This window comes from Diaphorina citri, unplaced genomic scaffold (genome assembly GCF_000475195.1).
Source record: "Diaphorina citri unplaced genomic scaffold, Diaci psyllid genome assembly version 1.1 scaffold2273, whole genome shotgun sequence".
Taxonomy (NCBI): Eukaryota; Metazoa; Arthropoda; class Insecta; order Hemiptera; family Psyllidae; genus Diaphorina; species Diaphorina citri.
In genome coordinates, this window is record NW_007379698.1 from 10721 (window position 1) to 32338 (window position 21618).

Here is a 21618-nt window from a genome sequence, read left to right on the forward strand (position 1 = left end):
AAAAAAAAAAAAAAAAAAAAAAAAAAAAAAAAAATATTTTCATTACATATAAGTATTTGTAATAGTAATAATCGTATCTCAAAAATTATCAAAATTACCTTTTCATTTGTTGTCTCTTGTTTAGATAGCAAGGTAATTTTAACACGAAGAGCAGGGGGAGGAGGAGACTGAGGAGGAGCAGGAATAGGAGGGGGAGATCTTAGGACAGGACAATTGCTTCTTAGGAGGTAATGGTAGCGGTATTTCTTGAAACTGTGAGGGGGAGAGCATGTTTTGGGTTAGAACAGGAATTTTCTTGATCATAGGGACCTAACGTACTAACAACCTGCCTCGATGGTGTAGTGGTCAAGATGCTCCCCTGGTAAACAGAAGGGCGTGGGGTTAATCCCAGCCGAGGTATGGAATTTGATCCTTAATATAATTTGAGAATTTGACCACAGCAATAGTAGTAGCCTACTGCTGGAGGAAAGGGACTTTTCAGTCCTATATTACTATAGCGAAATTTAGGAATATTCAAAACCTCAGTGCTCCTCCAGTAGAACCACTACTTGAAAGAAGGAAAAAAAGCTTTGTTTATCTTGCTGAGTTAGGCCTGAAAAGTTCCTTTATTCTTACCTACAGCCTAACCAAAGATTTCATGTAGGTACTCATTTAAAGGAATTTAAAACGGAGAGAGGGGCAAATTTCGTTTGCTTTGATGCCCATAAAGGTACTATCACGTCACGTGAGCTCATGGGGAGTCAGAAAGATGTGGTTCAAAGTTCTCCTAGTAGGTGATTTCGCACCATAGCCAAACTGCCCTCACGTCTCACATGGCGTGATAGTAGTGTAGCTGGTGGCTGTCCTGAACGAAATTATCTACATTCTACAATAATATTGTAGTATTGTATTTTAGTTTTAGACTTTAGAAAATGATTTAATTTGGTCTGATCAAAATCAATCAAATATGCATCAATTATGAAAACCTCGTGTAGCTCTATTTTATACACAATCATCACATCGGATGTACTTGAGACCTTAAACGCAAGTACAATAGTACTTATGGAGTGAAAGTGCATAGTACTATTTGAGCAGACTAGAATCTACCTGAGGAATACTTAATAGTATGTAAGTAGTGCTTATTTATACTCCTTGCATAGGACTGAAAAAGTCCTTTTCTCCAGCAGTACAGTAAGTACTACTATTTTTGTTATCAAACTCTCAAAGTCCATACCTCAGCTTGAATTGAACCTACATCCTCCTGTTTACCAGATGAGCATCTCCATGATGGGGTAAAAGGACTTTCCGTCCTATTTGAGCACATTAGAATCTACCTGAGAAATAATAGTATGTAGTGCTTATTTATACTCCTTGCATAGGACTGAAAAAGTCCTTTTCTCCAGCAGTATAGTACTACTATTTTTGTTATCAAACTCTCAAATTCCATACCTCAGCTTGAATTGAACCTACATCCTCCTGTTTACCAGATGAGCATCTTAACAACTACACCACCAATAATATTTTTTACCTGGTACTGACTGGTAGGTAGGTAGCTATGTTGATCATTTATTTACAGTTTCGTAACATTTACACTCGTATTTATGAACAAGAGTGATCGTTCTTAGATCAGTCTCAAGCCAAAATTGACCAATCAAATGCCTTGAGACTATGCTTAGCACGAACTTAAGAGCCAGCATTTTTAGTTTGTCTATGGGTGCGTTTTTCAACAGGCTCATTTTCTTTTGTTTCTACTTCCAGATCTTGTTCATCCCAATCTTTGGTCTGACGGGTTTTCACATGGTTCTGGTAGCCCGGGGCCGAACCACCAATGAACAGGTCACCGGCAAATTCAAAGGCGGCTACAACCCATTCTCACACGGGTGCTGGCATAGTACTGGCCATAGTACTTGTATATTATACTGTACAAGTAATTTGTACTTACTTGCAAGTACAAGTACAACTCCTGGTAATTGTACTTGGACTGAAACAAGTACAATTAAAGTACTTGTACTTTGTACTTGCAAGTACAATTTTTCCAACTCTGATCCCAACTTTTTAAAAAAGGGGAAAACTTTGAACTACATTACTACACATTTCGGACTCCCCATGACTTCACGTGACGTGATGGAAGTGTGTTTCTACCTTAAGGCCTTTCTTACCTAGGATACATGGGACCACACAGGCCATAGCAGCAGTTGTGCCAGCACCCGTGTGAGAATGGGTTGTAGCCGCCTTTGAATTTGCCGGTGACCTGTTCATTGGTGGTTCGGCCCCGGGCTACCAGGACCATGTGAAAACCCGTCAGACCGAAGATTGGGATGAACAAGATCTGGAAGTAGAAACAAAAGAAAATGAGCCTGTTGAAAAACGCACCTATACACTTACAAACTAGACTTACATGAACTTTCTGGTTTTAACACCCATATTTATGAATAAAATGCTGGCTCTTAAGTTCGTGCTAAGCATAGTCTCAAGGCATTTGATTGGTCAATTTTGGCTTGAGACTGACAAACTAGACTTACATGAACTTTCTGGTTTTAAATGTTACCAAACTGTAAATAAATGATCAACATAGCTACCTACCTACCAGTCAGTACCAGGTAAAAAATATCATTGGTGGTGTAGTTGTTGTTTATCATTGGTGGTCATCTGGTAAACAGGAGGGTATAGGTTCAATTCAAGCTGAGGTATGGAATTTGAGAGTTTGATAAAAAAAATAGTAGTACTTACTGTACTGCTGGAGAAAAGGACTTTTTCAGTCCTATGCAAGGAGTATAAATAAGCACTACATACTATTATTCCTCAGGTAGATTCTATTCTGCTCAAAGAGGACAAAAAGTCCTTTTACCCCATCATGCTAAACAAGATCTTATTGATCTTACATAGGTACCTATTTTTAGTCCGTCCTTCCTTTATTTTGTCTTCAAATAACAATACTAATGCTAATAATACTAATAAAAAAAACTTACAGCAATCAGACTCATAATGACTAGAGAAATAATAGCCTCTGTGTCCGAGAGAGAGTTCTTGTTGATCATCACATAGATGAGACAGAGAGCAAATATCGACGCCATGTGTAGCGACAGGGTGACAAGAAAGAAGAAGAAGTAGCGATAGTTCCTCCGGCCGATGCAGTTGTTGACCCACGGACAGTGGTGATCAAATGTCTGTAGAGATAAAGGATGGCCTCCGTGTCTGAGAGAGAGTTCTTGTTGATCATCACATAGATGAGACAGAGAGCAAATATCGACGCCATGTGTAGCGACAGGGTGACGAGAAAGAAGAAGAAGTAGCGATAGTTCCTCCGGCCGATGCAGTTGTTGACCCACGGACAGTGGTGATCAAATGTCTGTAGAGATAAAGAGAAATTTTACTACTAAAAACAAAACACAGATTAAAAAAAAAAAATTAAATAACATTAAAAAAAGCTTTCCAACAAGACCAGATTGTTTGCAGGTTATGCAGGGAGTGTGAAGACAGCTACTCATGCCATCCTCAAATATAACCCCCTAATAACATGGAGACTTACCTAAGCAAGACATCCATAGAAAACACCTAAAGGAAAAGCTACAGAAGATTACCAGGATCTTTGAGGTTAGTTAGGAATCAGCTGAACTTCTTCCACAAAAATTTCAAAATAACATGGATTGTCATTCAGGATTGTTCTCTGGACCACTAGGATCATTATGCTTTTTTTCCAAACTAGCAATTCTCCTGTATCCACAATCTTATCTTTAATATTTGTACTACCAGCAATATACAGTAGAGATGTGTGGAGCTTACCTCAATACAATAGTTACACACGCTACAGTGCGAACATCTCGGTGGCCTGTAGAACTTGCAAGTGACACACCATTTCATGCGGACTGTGATCCCATTGACTTCAATGTTTACCTAAGCAAGACATCCATGGAAAACACCTAAAGGAAAAGCTACAGAAGATTACCAGGATCTTTGAGGTTAGTTAGGAATCAGCTGAACTTCTTCCACAAAAATTTCAGTCTGAGGGGCAAACTGTGTAGGTTAGTGTGTAATTTTAGAGAAAGTATATTGTCATTCAGGATTGTTCTCTGGACCACTAGGATCATTATGCTTTTTTCCAAACTAGCAATTCTCCTGTATCCACAATCTTATCTACCAGCAATATACAGTAGAGATGTGTGGAGCTTACCTCGCTGTGTAGGTTAGTGTGTAATTTTAGAGGAAGTATATTGTCATTCAGGATTGTTCTCTGGACCACTAGGATTATTATGCTTTTTTCCAAACTAGCAATTCTCCTGTATCCACAATCTTATCTACCAGCAATATACAGTAGAGATGTGTGGAGCTTACCTCGAAATCCCATAGGTATTTTTTTTCTTCCACACATGGCCTTGTCAATTAGCTTGTAAAAAATAAATACATACAACATTTTTACTTTTTTTTCTAGAAGACTCAACAAAAGTCAACAAACCTCGTCGCAATCACAAGCTCTCCCTTGCGACCTTCATAGAAACCAACCTCACCGAGGTCGCCAGCAAATATGTTGACAAAGAACGGCACGATGTACTCCATACTATTGACAATGTACTCCATACTATTGACACTTCTGACATGAATGAAGAAGCAAATGAGATAGACAGAATTGGAAACAAAACTGAGGAAGCAGAAGAGACAGAACTTGTGGAAAGTGAACAAAGGAGAGAAATATCAATGTTCTTGTAGAGAGGCGATCGGAAATCATCTTCCCGATCCTCATCTGGATTTGCTGTAAAGAAGAGAAAGAGGTGACATGAAAGGAATGATTAGTTTGATAAAACTGAAAGTTCAAGTTTGGCAATAATAGTTTGTTTGTGTTTGTCCGTTTGTTACATTAAACAAGCTATTTAATGGCTTGATTGTGAGCTTTTATTTGTTGTTATTATTATAATTATTATTATTTTTTTTTTTCACAAATGAGTAGTGACTAGTGTTGTTTGTTGTTATAGGGTTAAGTTAAACCCAAAAAGGAGCTTTCTTTTTCATTGTCATGGCTTCTGAATAACTCCCATTTTTAAATATATAACCAATGAAATTGAATAATAAACCAATCTATTCTAGTTTACCTTTGGGTATGGCACCAGGATCCATGAACGTTGCCAGCGTGAAGTTTGCCAGGACAAAGAATGTGATGACTGCCTGAATTGGGATTACCCATGGGTGATGTGTTAAGTAGTATTTGCATCTGAAAGTGTAGAGATACACAAAACAAGGTTGAGTATTATTACAGATTTAGACAGCTTTGAAAACAGAAATGTGTGACAATAAGGCCAAGTTCTTTTCTCTTCAAACGGCTTAAGTGCATTAGTTCATTTTTCCTTCTTATTTTCATTACGGTACTAAGTAGCGTATTTTATAGTTTGTTACTGAACACTCATTTTCAATTTGGCAAGGTTTCTTTCGTGGAATTTCAGATTTCATTTAAACTATGTACTCAAATGGTAATTTTCATCAAAACATGAACTTCCAGCGTGTAAATTTAGTGTCACAGATTACACTATGCAGGTTACTTGAATAGACGCTATTCTTGACAATGTTACTAAGTAGGTATGTATATACCTACCTATCTAAATGAAGAGGTAAATTTCTAAATAACAACCTATTACCCATGAACAAATGACTCAGTTGGATAAATAAGCTTGACTCAGTTGGATAAAAAACAGAAGCAGATTTCTCTGATAACATTAAGTTGGTAGGAATTCAAATACAGAGGTACTTACACCTAGGTGGAGCTTGGAAACCCCCTCTCCACAGCTAATTACACTGTATTAATTAACTTACAATATTTTAAATTTATCAGACCATGTTGTTTACAAGAGTGGATACAGAATCCACTTAACCTACATTGTCAGAAATTGTCAACAAGAAGATACTCACGGGTAGTAATAAAACAGAGATGTGGTTCCGATAAGTAGAAACCATGCAAATGTTGCTGGCAGATATCGGGTTTTCAAATGACACTTGGGCATTTTTCTTCCTTCAAAATTTTCAATTATCTCTCATTACCGTACTAGTGTATTTTTCTAGTTTGTTACTGAACATTCATTTTCAATTTGACAAAGTTTCTTTCATGGAATGTCAGATTTCATTTAAACTATGTACTCAAATGGTAATTTTCATCAAAACATGGACTTTCAGTGTGTAAATTTAGTGTCACAGATTACACTATGCAGGTTACTTGTTAATAGACGCTATTCTTGACAATGTTACTAAGTAGGTATGTATATACCTACCTATCTAAATGAAGAGGTAAATTTCTAAATAAAAACCTATTACCCATGAAAAAATGACTCAGTTGGATAAATAACAGAAGCAGATTTCTCTGATAACATTAAGTTGATAGGAATTCAAAAACAGAGGTACACCTAGGTGGAGCTTGGAAACCCCCTATCCACAGCTAATTACACTGTATTAATTAACTTACAATATTCTAAATTTATCAGACCATGTTGTTTACAAGAGTGGATACAGATTCCACTTAACCTACATTATCAGAAATTGTCAACAAGAAGATACTCACGGGTAGTAATAAAACAGAGATGTGGTTCCGATCAGTAGAAACCATGCAAATGTTGCTGGCAGATATCGGGTTTTCAAATGACACTTGGGCATTTTTCTTCCTTCAAAATTTTCAATTATCTAAAAGGTTTATTGGATTCAAAATTGTAAAATATCACTTTCATGGCCGCACCTCAACAATTTCATCTGTAACTTTAAGATTTGTGCTTAAAATAAAGACTCTCAAAACATTACATGATTTTGCTCGCGCTGAGGTAGGTAGAAGACGTCAGAAAAATTTGCACCTTGAAAAATCAATCATTATGAGAGAAAACATTACATGATTTTGCTCGCGCTGAGGTAGGTAGAAGACGTCAGAAAAATTTGCACCTTGAAAAATCAATCATTATGAGAGGAAGTTTGTTTGAAGTGGAACTTTTCTGGAAATTAATTACAACTGAATGAGTTTGAAGTTTACTAAAATTGAAAACTTGAAAAGAAAAGAAGATCGAAAGTTCATTTTTTGAAAGCAGAGCAGCCAGCCACAAGCACAAGCACCGAGAGACAAACTTTAAAGTTTAGTACCTAAAATTGAAAACTTGAAAAGAAAAGAAGATCAAAAGTTCATTTTTTGAAAGCAGAGCAGCAGAGCCATGTCCCTGAAGTTACAAACGTTGGTAGAAAAAAATCCAAAAATTATACAGGGTACGACAAAATCCCGACAATTTCGTTGGTAGAAGTTACCAACGAAAAGGTACAAAAGTCAATGATGAGGGAAAAAATATACAAAAAAATCCCACATTTTATTAATTCCCACATGAATCCGGAGCATTTTTCAAACGAAACGAAAAAAAAAATTCTTCGTTTTTCATGACTCTGTTGGTAGCTTTCCAATATCACCGCAAGAAAGCGCTGTATGGAGAGTTTCAAGTGGGCTTTTTACTTTTTACTTAGGTATTATTTATTAATATTTCGCGAACTTTCATTCACACTGGAGCTTAGAGGAATTTCGTCCAAATGTGACATACATGGCTAGAAAGCTCAAAACAAATGAAGGATTGATAGATGATTTTAGCAATGAGTGGGATAGACTGTGGCAAGAACATTGCATAGAAGTGTACAATTCTCAGTTTGAAATTTTCAAGCAGGATTGGATCAAGAATCTATCTGATGTCCTTGATACTGTGAGTATAATTTATGTTAGTAAATCTTTGGACTTTCCTAAGTACCTATTAAAAGGAGAAAAAAAGTAGATATGTGGGTTGCTATAAGTCCTGTGGTCCTGAAATTGCCCTCTTTGTCAAACCATTTTTCCCCCCTTTTGGGCTCTTCAACACTACGGCCAGTAGGTTGTTTGCACTATTTTATTTTTATTTATTTTTATGTCTGTTTGGCAAACCATTTTTTTTTTTTCACAAATGAAAATGATTTTTCCTTTTTCCTTAAAGGAGAAAAAAAAGTAGATAGTAGATATGTGGGTTGCTATAAGTCCTGTGGTTGAAATTGTCTTCTTTGTCAAACTATTTTCCCCCCTTTTGGGCGCTTTAACACTACAGCCAGTAAGTAGGTGCACCATTTTATTTTTATTTATTTTTATGTCTGTTTGGCAAACCATTTTTTTTTTCCCACAAATGAAAATAATTTTTCCTTTTTCCTAGGTGAACAATTCAACAGGTCTGGAATATTTTGAGTTGACGCTGGCCGATGCTGACAATGACGCTACTGGTCGCTATTTATTAGTTTTCTTTCAAGTGGCAGGGTTCTCCTGGAGGAGCTCTTCCACCCAACCACTATTTTTTTTTCTCACTGTTAGTCTTTAAGATATTTGCCTGAACCTGTGAGCCTATTCTATCAAAGCTACTCCATTATTTTCACAAGCCTCCTTTTTTTTAAGAGGTTTGACAGAGGGAACTGTAACTGCTATGGTCTTATCGTATCGAAATCGAAGAGAGAAGGAAGACAGTATAGGAGAAAGCCAGCCGTTCCGAGAACGAACATTATCCCATCAGGATAAAATCCGCCCCGGGCGGGAATCGAACCCGTAGGACGAAAGCCAGCCGTTCCGAGAACGAACATTATCCCATCAGGATAAAATCCGCCCCGGGCGGGAATCGAACCCGGGACGAAAGCCAGCCGTTCCGAGAACGAACATTATCCCATCAGGATAAAATCCGCCCCGGGCGGGAATCGAAGGATAGGAGAAAGCCAGCCGTTCCGAGAACGAACATTATCCCATCAGGATAAAATCCGCCTCGGGCGGGAATCGAGCCCAGTGGCCTAGCGCTTACAAGGCAGACGCACTACCAACTAAGCTAGCTAGGCTGGCTGAACCTTAACTTAATTTATGCCGTAGGACGAAAGCCAGCCGTTCCGAGAACGAACATTATCCCATCAGGATAAAATCCGCCCCGGGCGGGAATCGAACCCGGGTCTAGCGCGAGCCGTTCCGAGAACGAACATTATCCCATGAGGATAAAATCCGCCCCGGGCGGGAATCGAACTCGCGGCCTAGCGCTTACAGGATAAAATCCGCCCCGGGCGGGAATCGAACCCGCGGCCTAGCGCTTATAACCCGTTCCGAGAACGAACATTATCCCATCAGGATAAAATCCGCCCCGGGCGGGAATCGAACCCGCGGCCTAGGTGTTCCGAGAACGAACATTATCCCATCAGGATAAAATCCGCCCCGGGCGGGAATCGAACCCGCGGCCTAGCGCTTCCATCGAGAACGAACATTATCCCATCAGGATAAAATCCGCCCCGGGCGGGAATCGAACCCGCGGCCTAGCGCTTACAAGGTAGAAGTCTTATCGTCCCGAAATCGAAGAGAGAAGGAAGACAGGATAGGAGGAAAGCCAGCCGTTCCGAGAACGAACATTATCCCCGCCCCGGGCGGGAATCGAACCCGCGGCCTAGCGCTTACAAGGCAGACGCACTACCAACTAAGCTAACTAGGCTGGCTAAGCCTCTTTTTAATGTCATATTTAACTATTCACAGAAAGTTGGTACTCAGTTACTCCAGAGAAGGTTGCACAGTACATTGCTTCTACATGTAAGGCGTCAGATGTGGTCATAGACGATGATAGATGGGTTTTATATTCTATTCTATTTGCAGAGAGTTGGTATTCAGTCACTCCATAGAAGGTTGCACAGTACATTGCTTCTAGATGTAAGGCGTCAGATGTGGTGATGGACGGGTTTTATATTCTATTCTATTCTGCTCTATTCTATTCTATTTGCAGAGAGTTGGTATTCAGTCACTCCAGAGAAGGTGGCACAGCACATTGCGTCCAGATGTAAGGCGTCAGATGTGGTGATAGACGGGTTTTATATTCTATTCTATTTTCAGAGAGTTGGTACTCAGTCACTCCATAGAAGGTTGCACAGTACATTGCTTCTAGATGTAAGGCGTCAGATGTGGTGATAGACGGGTTTTATATTCTATTCTATTCTATTTGCAGAGAGTTGGTACTCAGTTACTCCAGAGAAGGTGGCACAGCACATTGCGTCCAGATGTAAGGCGTCAGATGTGGTCATAGATGGGTTTTCTATTCTACTCTATTATATTCTATTCTATTTGCAGAGAGTTGGTATTCAGTCACTCCAGAGAAGGTGGCTCAGCACATTGCGTCCAGATGTAAGGCGTCAGATGTGGTCATAGATGGGTTTTGTGGCTGTGGAGGAAACACTATACAGTTTGCAGCTGTATGTCAGAAAGGTAAATAAATTAGGTACCCAAGTTACTTAATTGTCCTCACGAGGATGAGTGCACCTGCACCCCGCACTCCAAGCACAGAGTTGAAAAAACTTCGACCCCGCCGAGAATCGAACCTGGGACCTTCGGCGTGCAAGCCTATTGTGATACTCACTAGGCCACGAAGGCTACTATTTCAATACACTGGTAATGCCGTCACTGGTCGCTACTTGATTGAAGTAGCTACTCAATTGTCCTCACGAGGATGAGTGCACCCCGCACTCCAAGCACAGAGCTGAAAAAACTTCGACCCCGCCGAGAATCGAACCTGGGACCTTCGGCGTGCAAGCCTATTGTGATACTCACTAGGCCACGAAGGCTACTAATATTATTCTGTTGTTTAACTATCCATTACTGTCGTTTAACAAACTACTAACTATCATCTTCCACAGTGATCTCAATCGACATAGATCCAGCCAAACTTCGCCTCGCCCAACACAATGCGTCCGTGTACGGGGTGTCTCATAAGATCAGCTACTAATATTATTCTGTTGTTTAACTATCCCTTACTGTTGTTTAACAAACTACTAACTATCATGTTCCACAGTGATCTCAATCGACATAGATCCAGCCAAACTTCGCCTCGCCCAACACAATGCGTCCGTGTACGGGGTGTCTCATAAGATCCAATTCATACAGGGTGACTTCTTCGCCCTCGCCCCGTCCCTACAGGGGGACGTTGTCTTCCTGTCTCCCCCGTGGGGCGGTCCGGAGTATGCCCGGAGCAGTTTTAGTATCGATAATATTTTCCCCGAGCAGGGAGGCGGGAGGAGGCTGTTCCAAGTGGCGAGGGGGATTAGTCCCAATGTGGGATATTATCTGCCGCGCACCTCGGATGTTTTTGAGGTGAGTACTCACATGGTATGACAAATTGCTAGATATTTCACGATAGTGGAAAAAAAGGGCAGTTTCATCTCATTAACAGGAAGGCAGATGTTCAATCCCAGTCAAGACATGGAACAGTATAATAGCTCATTTATTTGATCATTTGGCCACATGTATAATAATGGAGCTCTAAGGCCGGGTTTTACCAACTCAGGATTGGGATCACAACAGTTTCATCTCATTAACAGGAAGGCAGATGTTCAGTCCCAGCCAAGACATGGAAACAGTGTAATAATAATACTTAATAGTGCTTATTTATACTGCTCGCATAGGACTGAAAAGTCCCTTTACTCCAGCAGTAGGCTACTACTATTATTGTGGTCAAATTCTCACATGGTATGGCAAATTGCTAGATAACTAGAGGTGGAATTGAATATACTATGTCTTCACTTGACTTGGACTATTTGAGATTGTATATTTATAATACGCTCCTTTATTTTTGTAAGCGGACCTTTTTACTTTTTGTAAACTCGGCTTTTTGCTTCTTGTAAACTGGGCTTCTTGTTTTCCCTTTTTGCCACTAGTGGCGCTTTACAATGTTGTTTTTGTTTTTAATTTGAAATTTTTGATCAGTTGTTCTGAAAATGCCATCAGGAGATGTGCGAAACATGTCAACTATTGTATAATTTGTAATCTTTGTATAGTAACCCTATGTATCTATTATAAATATACAATCTCAAATAGTCCAAGTCAAGTGAAGACATAGTATATTCGATTCCACCTCTAGTGATAATGCTACTTGACAAAGTATCCCGTTTGGAAAATATAAATTGCTAGATATTTCACGATAGAGGAAAAAAGGGCAGTTTCATCTCATTGACAGGAAGGCAGATGTTCAATCTCAGCCAAGACATGGAAACAGTGTAATAATAATAATAGTGCTTATTTATACTGCTCGCATAGGACTGAAAAGTCCCTTTACTCCAGCAGTAGGCTACTACTATTATTTGACATGGAAACAGTGTAATAGATCATTTATTTGATCATTTGGCCACATGTATAATAATGGAGCTCTAAGGCCGGGTTTTACCAACTCAGGATTGGGATCACAAGAGGATTGTGGGCAAATTCTCAAATTATATTGAGGATAAAATTCCATACCTCGGCTGGGATTGAACCCACGCCCACCTGTTTACCAGTCGAGCGCCTTGACCACTACACCACCGAGGCAGGTTGTAATAGCTCATTTATTTGATCATTTGGCCACATGTATAATAATGGAGCTCTAAGGCCGGGTTTTACCAACTCAGGATTGGGATCACAAGAGGATTTTCCTACACTTAATACCCGGGTCAATCTCGGAGTGAACTCCATACCAAGATAATCTGCGGTGATAAAACTCGACCTTAGAGATAGGTGGTAGAGAACGGTTACCTTCCGCTCAAGAGTCCATTACATATGATCATAAGTGAGTCCTAAGTTTTAACTGGGCGATTGTCACTTAAAAAAGTTTTTTTTTAAAGAGGTTTGACAGAGGGAACTGTAATTGCTATGGTCTTATCTTCCCGAAATCGAAGAGAGAAGAAAGACAGGAAAGGAGAAAGCCAGCCGTTCCTAGAACGAACATTATCCCATCAGGATAAAATCCGCCCCGGGCGGGAATAGAACCCGCGACTATTTGCTCAGAAAAAGGCAGACGCACTACCAACTAAGCTAACTAGGCTGGCAATTAAAAAGATTAATTTAGTATGTTTCACCTTTGTTTCTCAATAATTCTCGAACGGTTTGTCGGATTGTGATATAATTTTGGCTAAAAAAAAAAAAAAATGTACAAAATAAAACACGGTCAGTTTGGTTCAAATGCGAGTCCTTCAAACGTCATAATGTCATGATATCATCATACTAAAACGTCATATTTTAGGCATTTTGAGCCAAAATTTACGAAAAAGTCCTAAAAATATCTTACATTTTTTTTTGCCTGAGCAGGGACGATCTTGCATTTTTTTTGCCTGAGCAGCGACGATACTTATTGCCTGAGCCTGAGGAGCGCCGATAGTCACTTTGTCGCCCTCTGGTGGCAGGTGTTGGGAAGCGCTTCAGGGTATCTTTCTTTTGTTTACTCTTTGTCTACCTAATTGCTTCCTGTTGAAATTTGATTAAAAATACCTACTCTCGGCTAATCTACTTTTAGTATATGTGTAGGTATTTTTGAAAAATAAACGTCATATTTGACGAAAATAAGAGTCATATTTCACGAAATATAAACGCCATAAAGTCATATTTTTTAGAGTCATATTTTAAGAAAAATAAACGTCATATTTGAAGGACTCTGTAAATAACACAGCAAAAAATACTTTTGTTTCTCATTTGTTTCAGCTCATTCCATTGGCTGGCGAAGGCAACGTATGTGAGGTGGAACAGAATTTCGTGGGTCGGAAATTTGTCGCCATTACTGCCTACTATGGAAATTTAGTGCGAAGGAAAGACCGTGCCAGTTGAGTTAAGCTACGGGCAGCGAGGTGAGTCACCTTTGTTGTCCCTTCCCTGTACGGAAATCCAAGTAATTAATATAGGTAGGTAAAAGAACAACGTCTTCACTTGACTAGTAACCTGATGACTTTTTCAAAATGTCATCAGGAGATGACGAAACATGTCGGCTCCTGTAGGTTTTTTAATTTTATGATTGTTTTTTATCTCTTGTAAAATAAAATTACCTACAGTTTCCATAGTTACTAGTCAAGTGAAGACGTTGTTCTTTTACCTATATTAATATGTTGCTACTTGACAGATTGACTCTCCTAGAGAAGTATCTTGCAAGTAAGTTTGGCGTTATTTTAATGGAGATCTAGTCGGAAAAATCCAGCTTTTCTCTTGAATTGGACTGATAGCTACATACATAGAATAAAATGAAATTAGTAGTTTTAAGTGTACCGTAAGTAGCCTCCGTGGTCGAGTGGGTATCACACTAGGCTTGCAGGCCGGAGTTCCCGGGTTCGATTCCGGCGGTTTCGAAGTTTTTTCAGCTCTGTGCTTGCAGTTCGGGGTGCACTCAGCCTCGTGAGGACAACTGAGTAGGTACTTTAATCGAGTAGCGATCAGTGGTGGCATTACCAGGGGAAAAAATGATTGAAATATGGAAATTGATTGCAAAGGAGGCACTTAGTAATGTTGTGATATTCACTAATGTTTGTGAAAAGGCTCTGCTTTACCACAATGAATAAATTATGGATTTCATTTGATTGATTTTAGTTATAAGAGAGAGAAATATTGACAAAAGTAGAACACACGAAAATTCCAGAATTTAAACAAGAAATAGAAATACTAGAAGAGAAAAACCTAAAGGCAGATACCCATGCTCACACAAACGCAATTCAAAGTCTTGCCCCTGAAAGCCTTGAAAAACAATTCGAAGGACTGAAACATTCAGAAAATACAGGAAAAGGAGGTCCAGTTGATAAAACACTAACTCTATCAAATGATAAAGGAATAGATGTATCAAACTTTGTACAAAGTGAAGAAGATTACAACTAACGTGAATATTTATTCAAAACATCACTACTGACATCTGGTGCTCTTTTAAACTGTTAGCTTAATACGACATTTCGTTTCAAGCTGAATGTTGCCAGATCCATTGGCACTAAAACTCACCTGCCTTGGTGGGCAAAGTGAAGAAAATAAAACATTAGGTCTGGAAAACAATTTGGAATGTGAAAGACTTTCGGATGAGCTGGTAGAAGACATGGAAAGAAATAAGAGAAAAGTTGATGAGACTCTGTGCTCTGGTGAGATAGGAGGAATGGTGGTGTAGTGGTCAAAGCGTTCGCCTGGTAAACAGGAGGGCGTGGGCTCAATCCCAGCCAAGGTATGGAATATAATTTGTATATACTTGTAAATCTGTCTAAAAGACAGGTATCAACCGAGTTTCCTCCACTTCTCACGGTCCTGCGCATCTTCTTTCATCTCCTGGTAACTTCAAGTTTAAGTAAAAAATTGAATGACAATGATAAACATCAACGTATTGAACCTTCCAAAAACGAAATCGAAAACGACTCCAATAAAACGAAATCGGACGAAAAAGACGGAAATCAAGATAGCCCTCCCAAAACCTCATACAGCAAGTTCATTGACAAACCCAACTATTTGCTAAGAAAGCTGGGGCTGCACTTTGGGAGTGTAGCCGGTCAGTCGGGCCAAAAAGAGCCGTTCTTTAAACGTCAAGACTTAAAGCTGTTCGTGAGCAAAAGCAAATTCAAAACGCTGAACCACCGACTGAAAATTGACACCCAAGATAATTTGGAGGGTGATGAAGGAAGCGAGGATGACCTCGGTGGTGTAGTGGTCAAGGCGCTCGCCTGGTAAACAGGAGGGCGTGGACTCAATCCCAGCCAAGGTATGGAATATAATTTGGACATAATTGTAAATCTGTCTAAAAGACAGGTATCAACCGAGTTTCCTCCACTTCTCACAGTCCTGCGCATCTTCTTTCATCTCCTGGTAACTTCGCCCTCTTTTCACATCACTTATTAACCCGAATCTTATTCTACCTGTTCCTCTCTTTCCCTCGATTTTTCCTTCCATTATTCTTCTCTGGAGACAATATAATTTGTAATATCAATATATAATTTGAAAATTTGACCACAATAATCGTAGTAGCCTACTGCTGGAGTAAAGGGACTTTTCAGGCCTATGCGAGCTGTGTATGCGAAAATTCCCGTCCTGTCCTATTGTTATTGCTAAGCATAAGCACAGCACTAGAATCCAGTGATACATACCTAGCCAGTAAGTCCAATGGTACCAGAACCTCAGATACCCAGTGGTACTTGGATCCCAGAACTATCTGGTTCTGGTTATATGCTTTAGTACTTTCAGACTGTTTAGTCTTGGTTCGACTCTCGTCACGCGTACTTCACGTGATTTTATTCGTCAGTGGCGGACAATTATTTGGGAAAAAAAATCGTAAAAATATTTTTAAATTTTACAATTTTTGTCATTTTTAGCTAAAACCCCTCTTTTTTATTTTCTTAGAAGAAATTATTTCAATTATTTTTATTAATTTTCACTTCCGTTTTTTTACGACTGGTTTCTTGGTGTTTTTTTTTTTAAAAAGAGGTTTGACAGAGGGAACTGTAAATGCTATGGTCTTATCGTCCCGAAATCGAAGAGAGAACGTTATTCCATCAGGCTAAAATCCGCCCCGGGCGGGAACCGAACCCGCGGCCTAGCGCTTACAAGGCAGACGCACTACCAACTAAGCTAACTAGGCTGGCTAAGATACCTTTGGGTTTCTAGTTGGCTCTATTTTCAAGCGGAAATGTTGGCGATAAAAAAAAGTATCTAAAGTCAAGATACGTCCCACATCTATTGCATGTGAATGTGTATAGTAATTTTATCTTCCGTTCATTCCGGCGGGCGGACGGTAGGTAGGTAGGTATAGATACAAAAGTCGATCCGTCCTAAGTTTTTTGCACGAGAATATTTACATTTCCGTCCATTCCGGACCCCAAGTAGGTATCGAATTATCGATTGAATATTGATTGAATAATTCGCATAATAACCAGGTTGTGCCAAACCTTCGACCTTGCCTGTGGCAGTCCGAATAATGTAGGACAGGAATTGTATGCGTCTAGCGTCTGTACGAATTAATAAATAATAAATATCGGGTCGGAATCTCTGAATATGTACCGGGTGTCCAAATAGTAATGTACCAAACTTAAACGGGTGATTCACTAGTCTTATGGTGGGTCCAGACTTGTGCAATGCAACGTGCAAAGCATTTGCATTGCACGTTGCACGTAAAATCAAATCTGACGAATGCGAACGTTTTTCATGTATCCGAGAATTTCTGTACCGATACTCAACTAGTAGGTAATGGCCTATAGTAGGTACATCATTTGCATTGCATTGCACGATGCTTTGCAAACGTCTGGACCCGACAAAGGGTTCTGATCCCCCCCACTTACGCTCAAGCCGTCTGACAGACCCAGAGGTCTGTAGGACAGTCGGAATGTGTGTGACGGAAAAAGGTAGAGACCTAGGTCTGAGAGACCGCTGTCTGAAGCTTTTTCCTTTTTCCTACCACACATATGCCACTTCTTCTTCGCCATTTTCCGTGTTCAGACGGGGCCGGCGTTTTTCCTCAGCCTGTCAATGAGCCTTGTCAATGATAGTCGATGTGTCTTTCTTCTTCGCCTTTTCCCGTGTTCAGACGGGGTTAGCGTTTTTCGTCAGCCTCTTAATCGTCACCCATTAAGGGTCGAGCGGATTGGAACACATCACATGCCTTCAGGCACACTCCCATTTGTCAAGGATCTAGGTTTACCTTGCTCTTGGGATCAATTTAATTTGAAGAAACCATTTTTTATTGAGTCCTAAGGTGATTGCTTTGGGCTGACATTTGGTTTTGACTACAGAAATTTCCGAGTGGATGCCCTTCGCACTCAACCTTTGCCATTTCTTTTGTAAGGGAAATTTCAGGCTGGTATCCTCCCAGTGTAAAGTCCCCCAGCCAGACCAGTACCGTTCCAGAATAAATATTTCCTTCCATAGCAGCCTGTAGAGATTTGATTTGCACGCAACGCCACTGGGCATTGCATGGTAAAAAACGCAGCCATCTCGCTGCCAGTATGCGATGATGGGATTCATTATTCCAATTTATTAAGTTCTCTTTGGTCTGGGCTCCGTCCCACTGTGTAGGTACACAAAGGGGAACTGCTGCATTTCGTTCAAGAAGGTCTGGTAGAGGGAATTGTAACTGCCAAGGTTTTATCGTCCCGAAGTTGAAGAGAGGAGAAAGTCAGCCGTTCAGAGAACGAACCTTACCTGGCTAGGATGAAATCCGCCCCGGGCGGGAATCGAATCCACGACCTAGCGCTTACAAGGCAGACGCGCTAACAACCGAGCTATCTAGGCTGGCACTGTTGCATTTAGTTAGCGTGCACTAGTGCCACAGGCTTACTGCTGAGATTTATAATTTTCTTGCCAGCCTAGTTAGCTTAGTTGGTAGTGCGGATTTTATCCTGATGGGATAATGTTCGTTCTCGGAACGGCTGGCTTTCTCCTATCCTGTCTTCCTTCTCTCTTCGCTTTCGGGGAAAATTTCCGAGTGGATGCCCTTCGCACTCAACCTTTGCCATTTCTTTAGTAAGGGAAATTCCAGGCTGGTATCCTCCCAGTGTAAAGTCCCCCAGCCAGACCAGTACCGTTCCAGAATAAATATTTCGTTCCATAGCAGCCTGTAGGAATTTGGTTTGCACGCAACGCCACTAGGCATTGCATGGTAAAAAAAAACGCAGCCATCTCGCTGCCAGTATGCGATGATGGGATTCATTATTCCAATTTATTAAGTTCTCTTTGGTCTGGGCTCCGTCCCACTGTGTAGGTACAAAACGGTAACTGCTGCATTTCATTCAAAAAGGTCTGGTAGAGGGATTTGTAACTGCCGAGGTTTTATCGTCCCGAAGTTGAAGAGAGGAAAAAATCAGCCGTTCAGAAAACGAACCTTACCTGGATAGGATGAAATCAGCCCCGGGCGGGAATCGAGTCCATGACCTAGCGCTTACAAGGCAGACGCGCTAATAACCGAGCTATCTAGGGTGGCATTGTTGCATTTTTTTTATTTTTTTTTTCAAAGAATGTTATTATTTTATTTTGTTCCTTACAATGACATCAACTAACATTACAATTTAATGAGAATATATTATGATTTAGTTGCATGCATCTGTGCCACAGGCTTACTGCTGAGATTTTACACCCCATGACTTCCTTTCCTCAGTTATGCCCGCCACACACACTCATGGTGGATTTCACCAACGACTAAATGAGAGATTTAACTGTTTTGGCACTAAAATCTGACCATCAAAATTTTGACCCGATTACATTACTTTCCTTCCTGTAGGATAAGGAAAGTGAAAAAGGTTTTGAGTCTTTCATTTTGATGGTGCCTAAAATGTTTTATCGGTGGACATCGACTCAGGACGCTGGGCTGAGCGTCTCCTCCACTCCATGTCTGCATCACAAGACTAGTTTTGCCTGGGGGCTCTTCTCCGAAGTACCTGTAGGTGGTAGGTAGCTATTATAGGTACAATCAGAAGTGACTATACACACTACTTAGATACTCCGGAATATTCAAACACAGCAAATACTACAAACACTCTTTGAAGAGTTACCTACTAACCAATAACTATAAGTATCTATCTACCTACTAACCAATAACTATACTTACCAATATCTACAATCTACATATAAGTATCTACTCACCAACTAACCCAATAGTGAATAGTCTGTTCGGTACCCAGCAAACCTAATAACTAAAATCAGATAAAAATAAATAAATTATTCTTATCAAGACAATTACGATTAGGATGTTTTAAATTGGTGAGCTTTCGATGTCACTCAGGACATCATCTTCAGACCAAGATAGATGTTGACTCACTTCTACTCCTGCTGCGATAGAGTCAACATCTATCTTGGTCTGAAGATGATGTCCTGAGTGACATCGAAAGCTGACCAATTTAAAACATCCTAATCGTAATTGTCTTGATAAGAATAATTTATTTATTTTTATCTGATTTTAATTTTTAAATTACCAATATCGACAATCTACAGTCTACATATAAGTACCTACTCACCAACTAACTCAATAGTGAATAGTCTGTTCAGTACCCAGCAAACCTAATAACTAAACTTGTGGCCAAACTATTTTCTTATTGGTGGAAGAAATCTGAGGTCAACGGTCAACCCTAATGTAAAAGGAAGAAATAAATAAATAAATTTTATTCATGAATTATGTAGGTACCTATTATTACCTATACAAATAACTTACCAATAAACAGAGGTAGACTTTACCTAGTGACCAAATAGCGGTCTTTATACCTACACTGAGAAAAAAATTAGTGATTATAGTGTCGAGCTTATCGATCTTAGAGTCCCGGAATCAATCAGTCACTCGATTGGCTTTCCGGCACCCTAGTTTTTCTCTCAGTGTAGTTTTTTTTTTTGTTTTTTTTTTTTCTCCAAGAGCCAGCCTAGAAATTGGCCTGAAGAGGCAGGAAACTCGGTTAGACTCTTCTCTCAATTATTTGATTGGAGATAACCTCGGGAAGTTTTCTAGACAATGTTCAAATAAAATTAATTAGAGGTCAGTCCATTTTTCCTGCCTAACCAACCAAATGACACCTCGCTTTCTGACTTAACTGGGCTAAGAGGAAGCACTTAGTTTCTTTGAAACTAGATCACCTTAAAAAGAAAAAAAAAAAAAAAAAAAAAAAAAAAAAAAAAAAAGGATTTTTTTTTTAGGGTTTTTAGACTAAACTCACTATACGAAATTAAAGATGAAACCACCGAAGTAAGGTCCATCTTTTTTTTTTTTTTTTTTTTTTTCTAGAGGTTTGACAGAGGGAACTGTAACTGCTGACGTCTTATCGTCCCGAAAGCGAAAGGAGAAGACAGGATAGGAGAAAGCCAGCCGTTCCGAGAACGAACGTTATCTGTTTAGGATAAAGTTCGGCCCGGGCGGGAATCGAACCTCGCTACCTAGCTCTTACATGGTAGGCGTGCTACGCTCCAAGATAACTAGGCTAGATTAGATTCTTTGGAACAATTAGAATTAGATCACATTTTATTTATTTATTTTCTTTTTTTTTATTTACCTATTTATTTTATTTTTTATTATTATTATTATTATCAACAAACAAACAACAAAGAGAAAGTCCCCTGGAAAAATCCACAAGAAAGGGAAAACTCGGGCAAGAAGATTACCTACTTACCAAGTTACCTCGAACCAGTAACACACCTGACATTACCAATCTCGGATAATTCGGTGGCCAATGAATGAGTCTGAAAGTAAGTTGTTGTTGAATTACCACTTATTTTAATACCGGATGGCATAGAATAGAATAGAATGGAATAGAATACACCTTGTTTATGGCTTACCTTATTTTATAGTTGACTAGGGTTCTTAGTTGACTTAGACTTAGTTGACTTAGTAGTCTTAGACAACTAAGAACCCTAGTCAACTATAAAATAAGGTAAGCCATTATCTAATTTGGGTGTCTAATATGAATCTAATTAATAATAATACCTTGTTTATCCTGCCAGAATGAGACTGAAAAGTCCCTTTACTCCCGCAGTCTAAACAAGGTGTTATTTATATTTCATAGGTAGGGTTTACAAATAAGCAAATATAACCTTGTTTAAAAAAAAAAAAAAATACGGAATTCGTCGAGATCTCCTACTAGGCTTGCATGCCGGAGGTCCTGCGTTTGATCCCCCGGCGGGGTCGAAGTTTTTCCGGCTCTATGCTTGGAGTTCCGGGTGCACTCAGCCTCGTGAGTAGCTACTTCAATCGGAAGTCCCGGGTTTGATTCCCCGACGGGGTCGAAGTTTTTCCGGCTCTGTGCTTGTAGTTCGGGGTGCACTCAGCCTCGTGAGGGCATTTTTTTTTTTTTTTTTTTTTTTTTTTTTTTTTTTTTTTTTTTTTGGGAAATCTGACGAATCAACCATTTATTAGTAATTTTTACCCATTTGCAACTGCTCCATTCTCATTC

General features: G+C 39.6%; 2 protein-coding genes across 2 annotated transcripts in view; one reads left to right on the forward strand and one right to left on the reverse strand.

Annotated features, from left to right (window-relative positions):
• LOC103518615 (probable palmitoyltransferase ZDHHC8) overlaps positions 1-6808 on the reverse strand; it is a 9025-nt gene extending 2217 nt beyond the window's left edge. The window contains exons 1-8 of the mRNA XM_026830363.1: positions 6518-6808; positions 5064-5182; positions 4674-4726; positions 3763-3867; positions 3161-3328; positions 2949-2978; positions 2139-2308; positions 99-252 (exon numbers count right to left, since the gene is read on the reverse strand). Of these exons, the coding sequence (XP_026686164.1) occupies positions 99-252; positions 2139-2308; positions 2949-2978; positions 3161-3328; positions 3763-3867; positions 4674-4726; positions 5064-5182; positions 6518-6609 (891 nt within the window). The 5' untranslated portion in view covers positions 6610-6808. The remainder of the gene's footprint in view (positions 1-98; positions 253-2138; positions 2309-2948; positions 2979-3160; positions 3329-3762; positions 3868-4673; positions 4727-5063; positions 5183-6517) is intronic.
• A 2766-nt stretch (positions 6809-9574) lies between these two features.
• On the forward strand, positions 9575-13981 carry LOC103518616 (trimethylguanosine synthase-like). The gene is made up of 5 exons (XM_008483691.2): positions 9575-9617; positions 9738-9851; positions 10079-10213; positions 10797-11095; positions 13451-13981. Exons 1-5 carry the CDS (start codon positions 9575-9577, stop codon positions 13571-13573), a joined length of 714 nt encoding a protein of 237 aa, XP_008481913.1. The 3' UTR covers positions 13574-13981.
• Positions 13982-21618: the final 7637 nt, after the last annotated feature.

Bases quoted from the DNA above. Each gene is read 5' to 3' on its own strand.
- LOC103518616 (XM_008483691.2), top strand. From the start codon at position 9,575: ATGATAGATGGGTTTTATATTCTATTCTATTTGCAGAGAGTTG. The intron at 9,618-9,737 runs GTATTCAGTCAC...TTCTATTTGCAG, and splicing joins ATTCTATTTGCAGAGAGTTG to AGAGTTGGTATTCAGTCACT. The intron at 9,852-10,078 runs GTACTCAGTCAC...TTCTATTTGCAG, and splicing joins ATTCTATTTTCAGAGAGTTG to AGAGTTGGTATTCAGTCACT.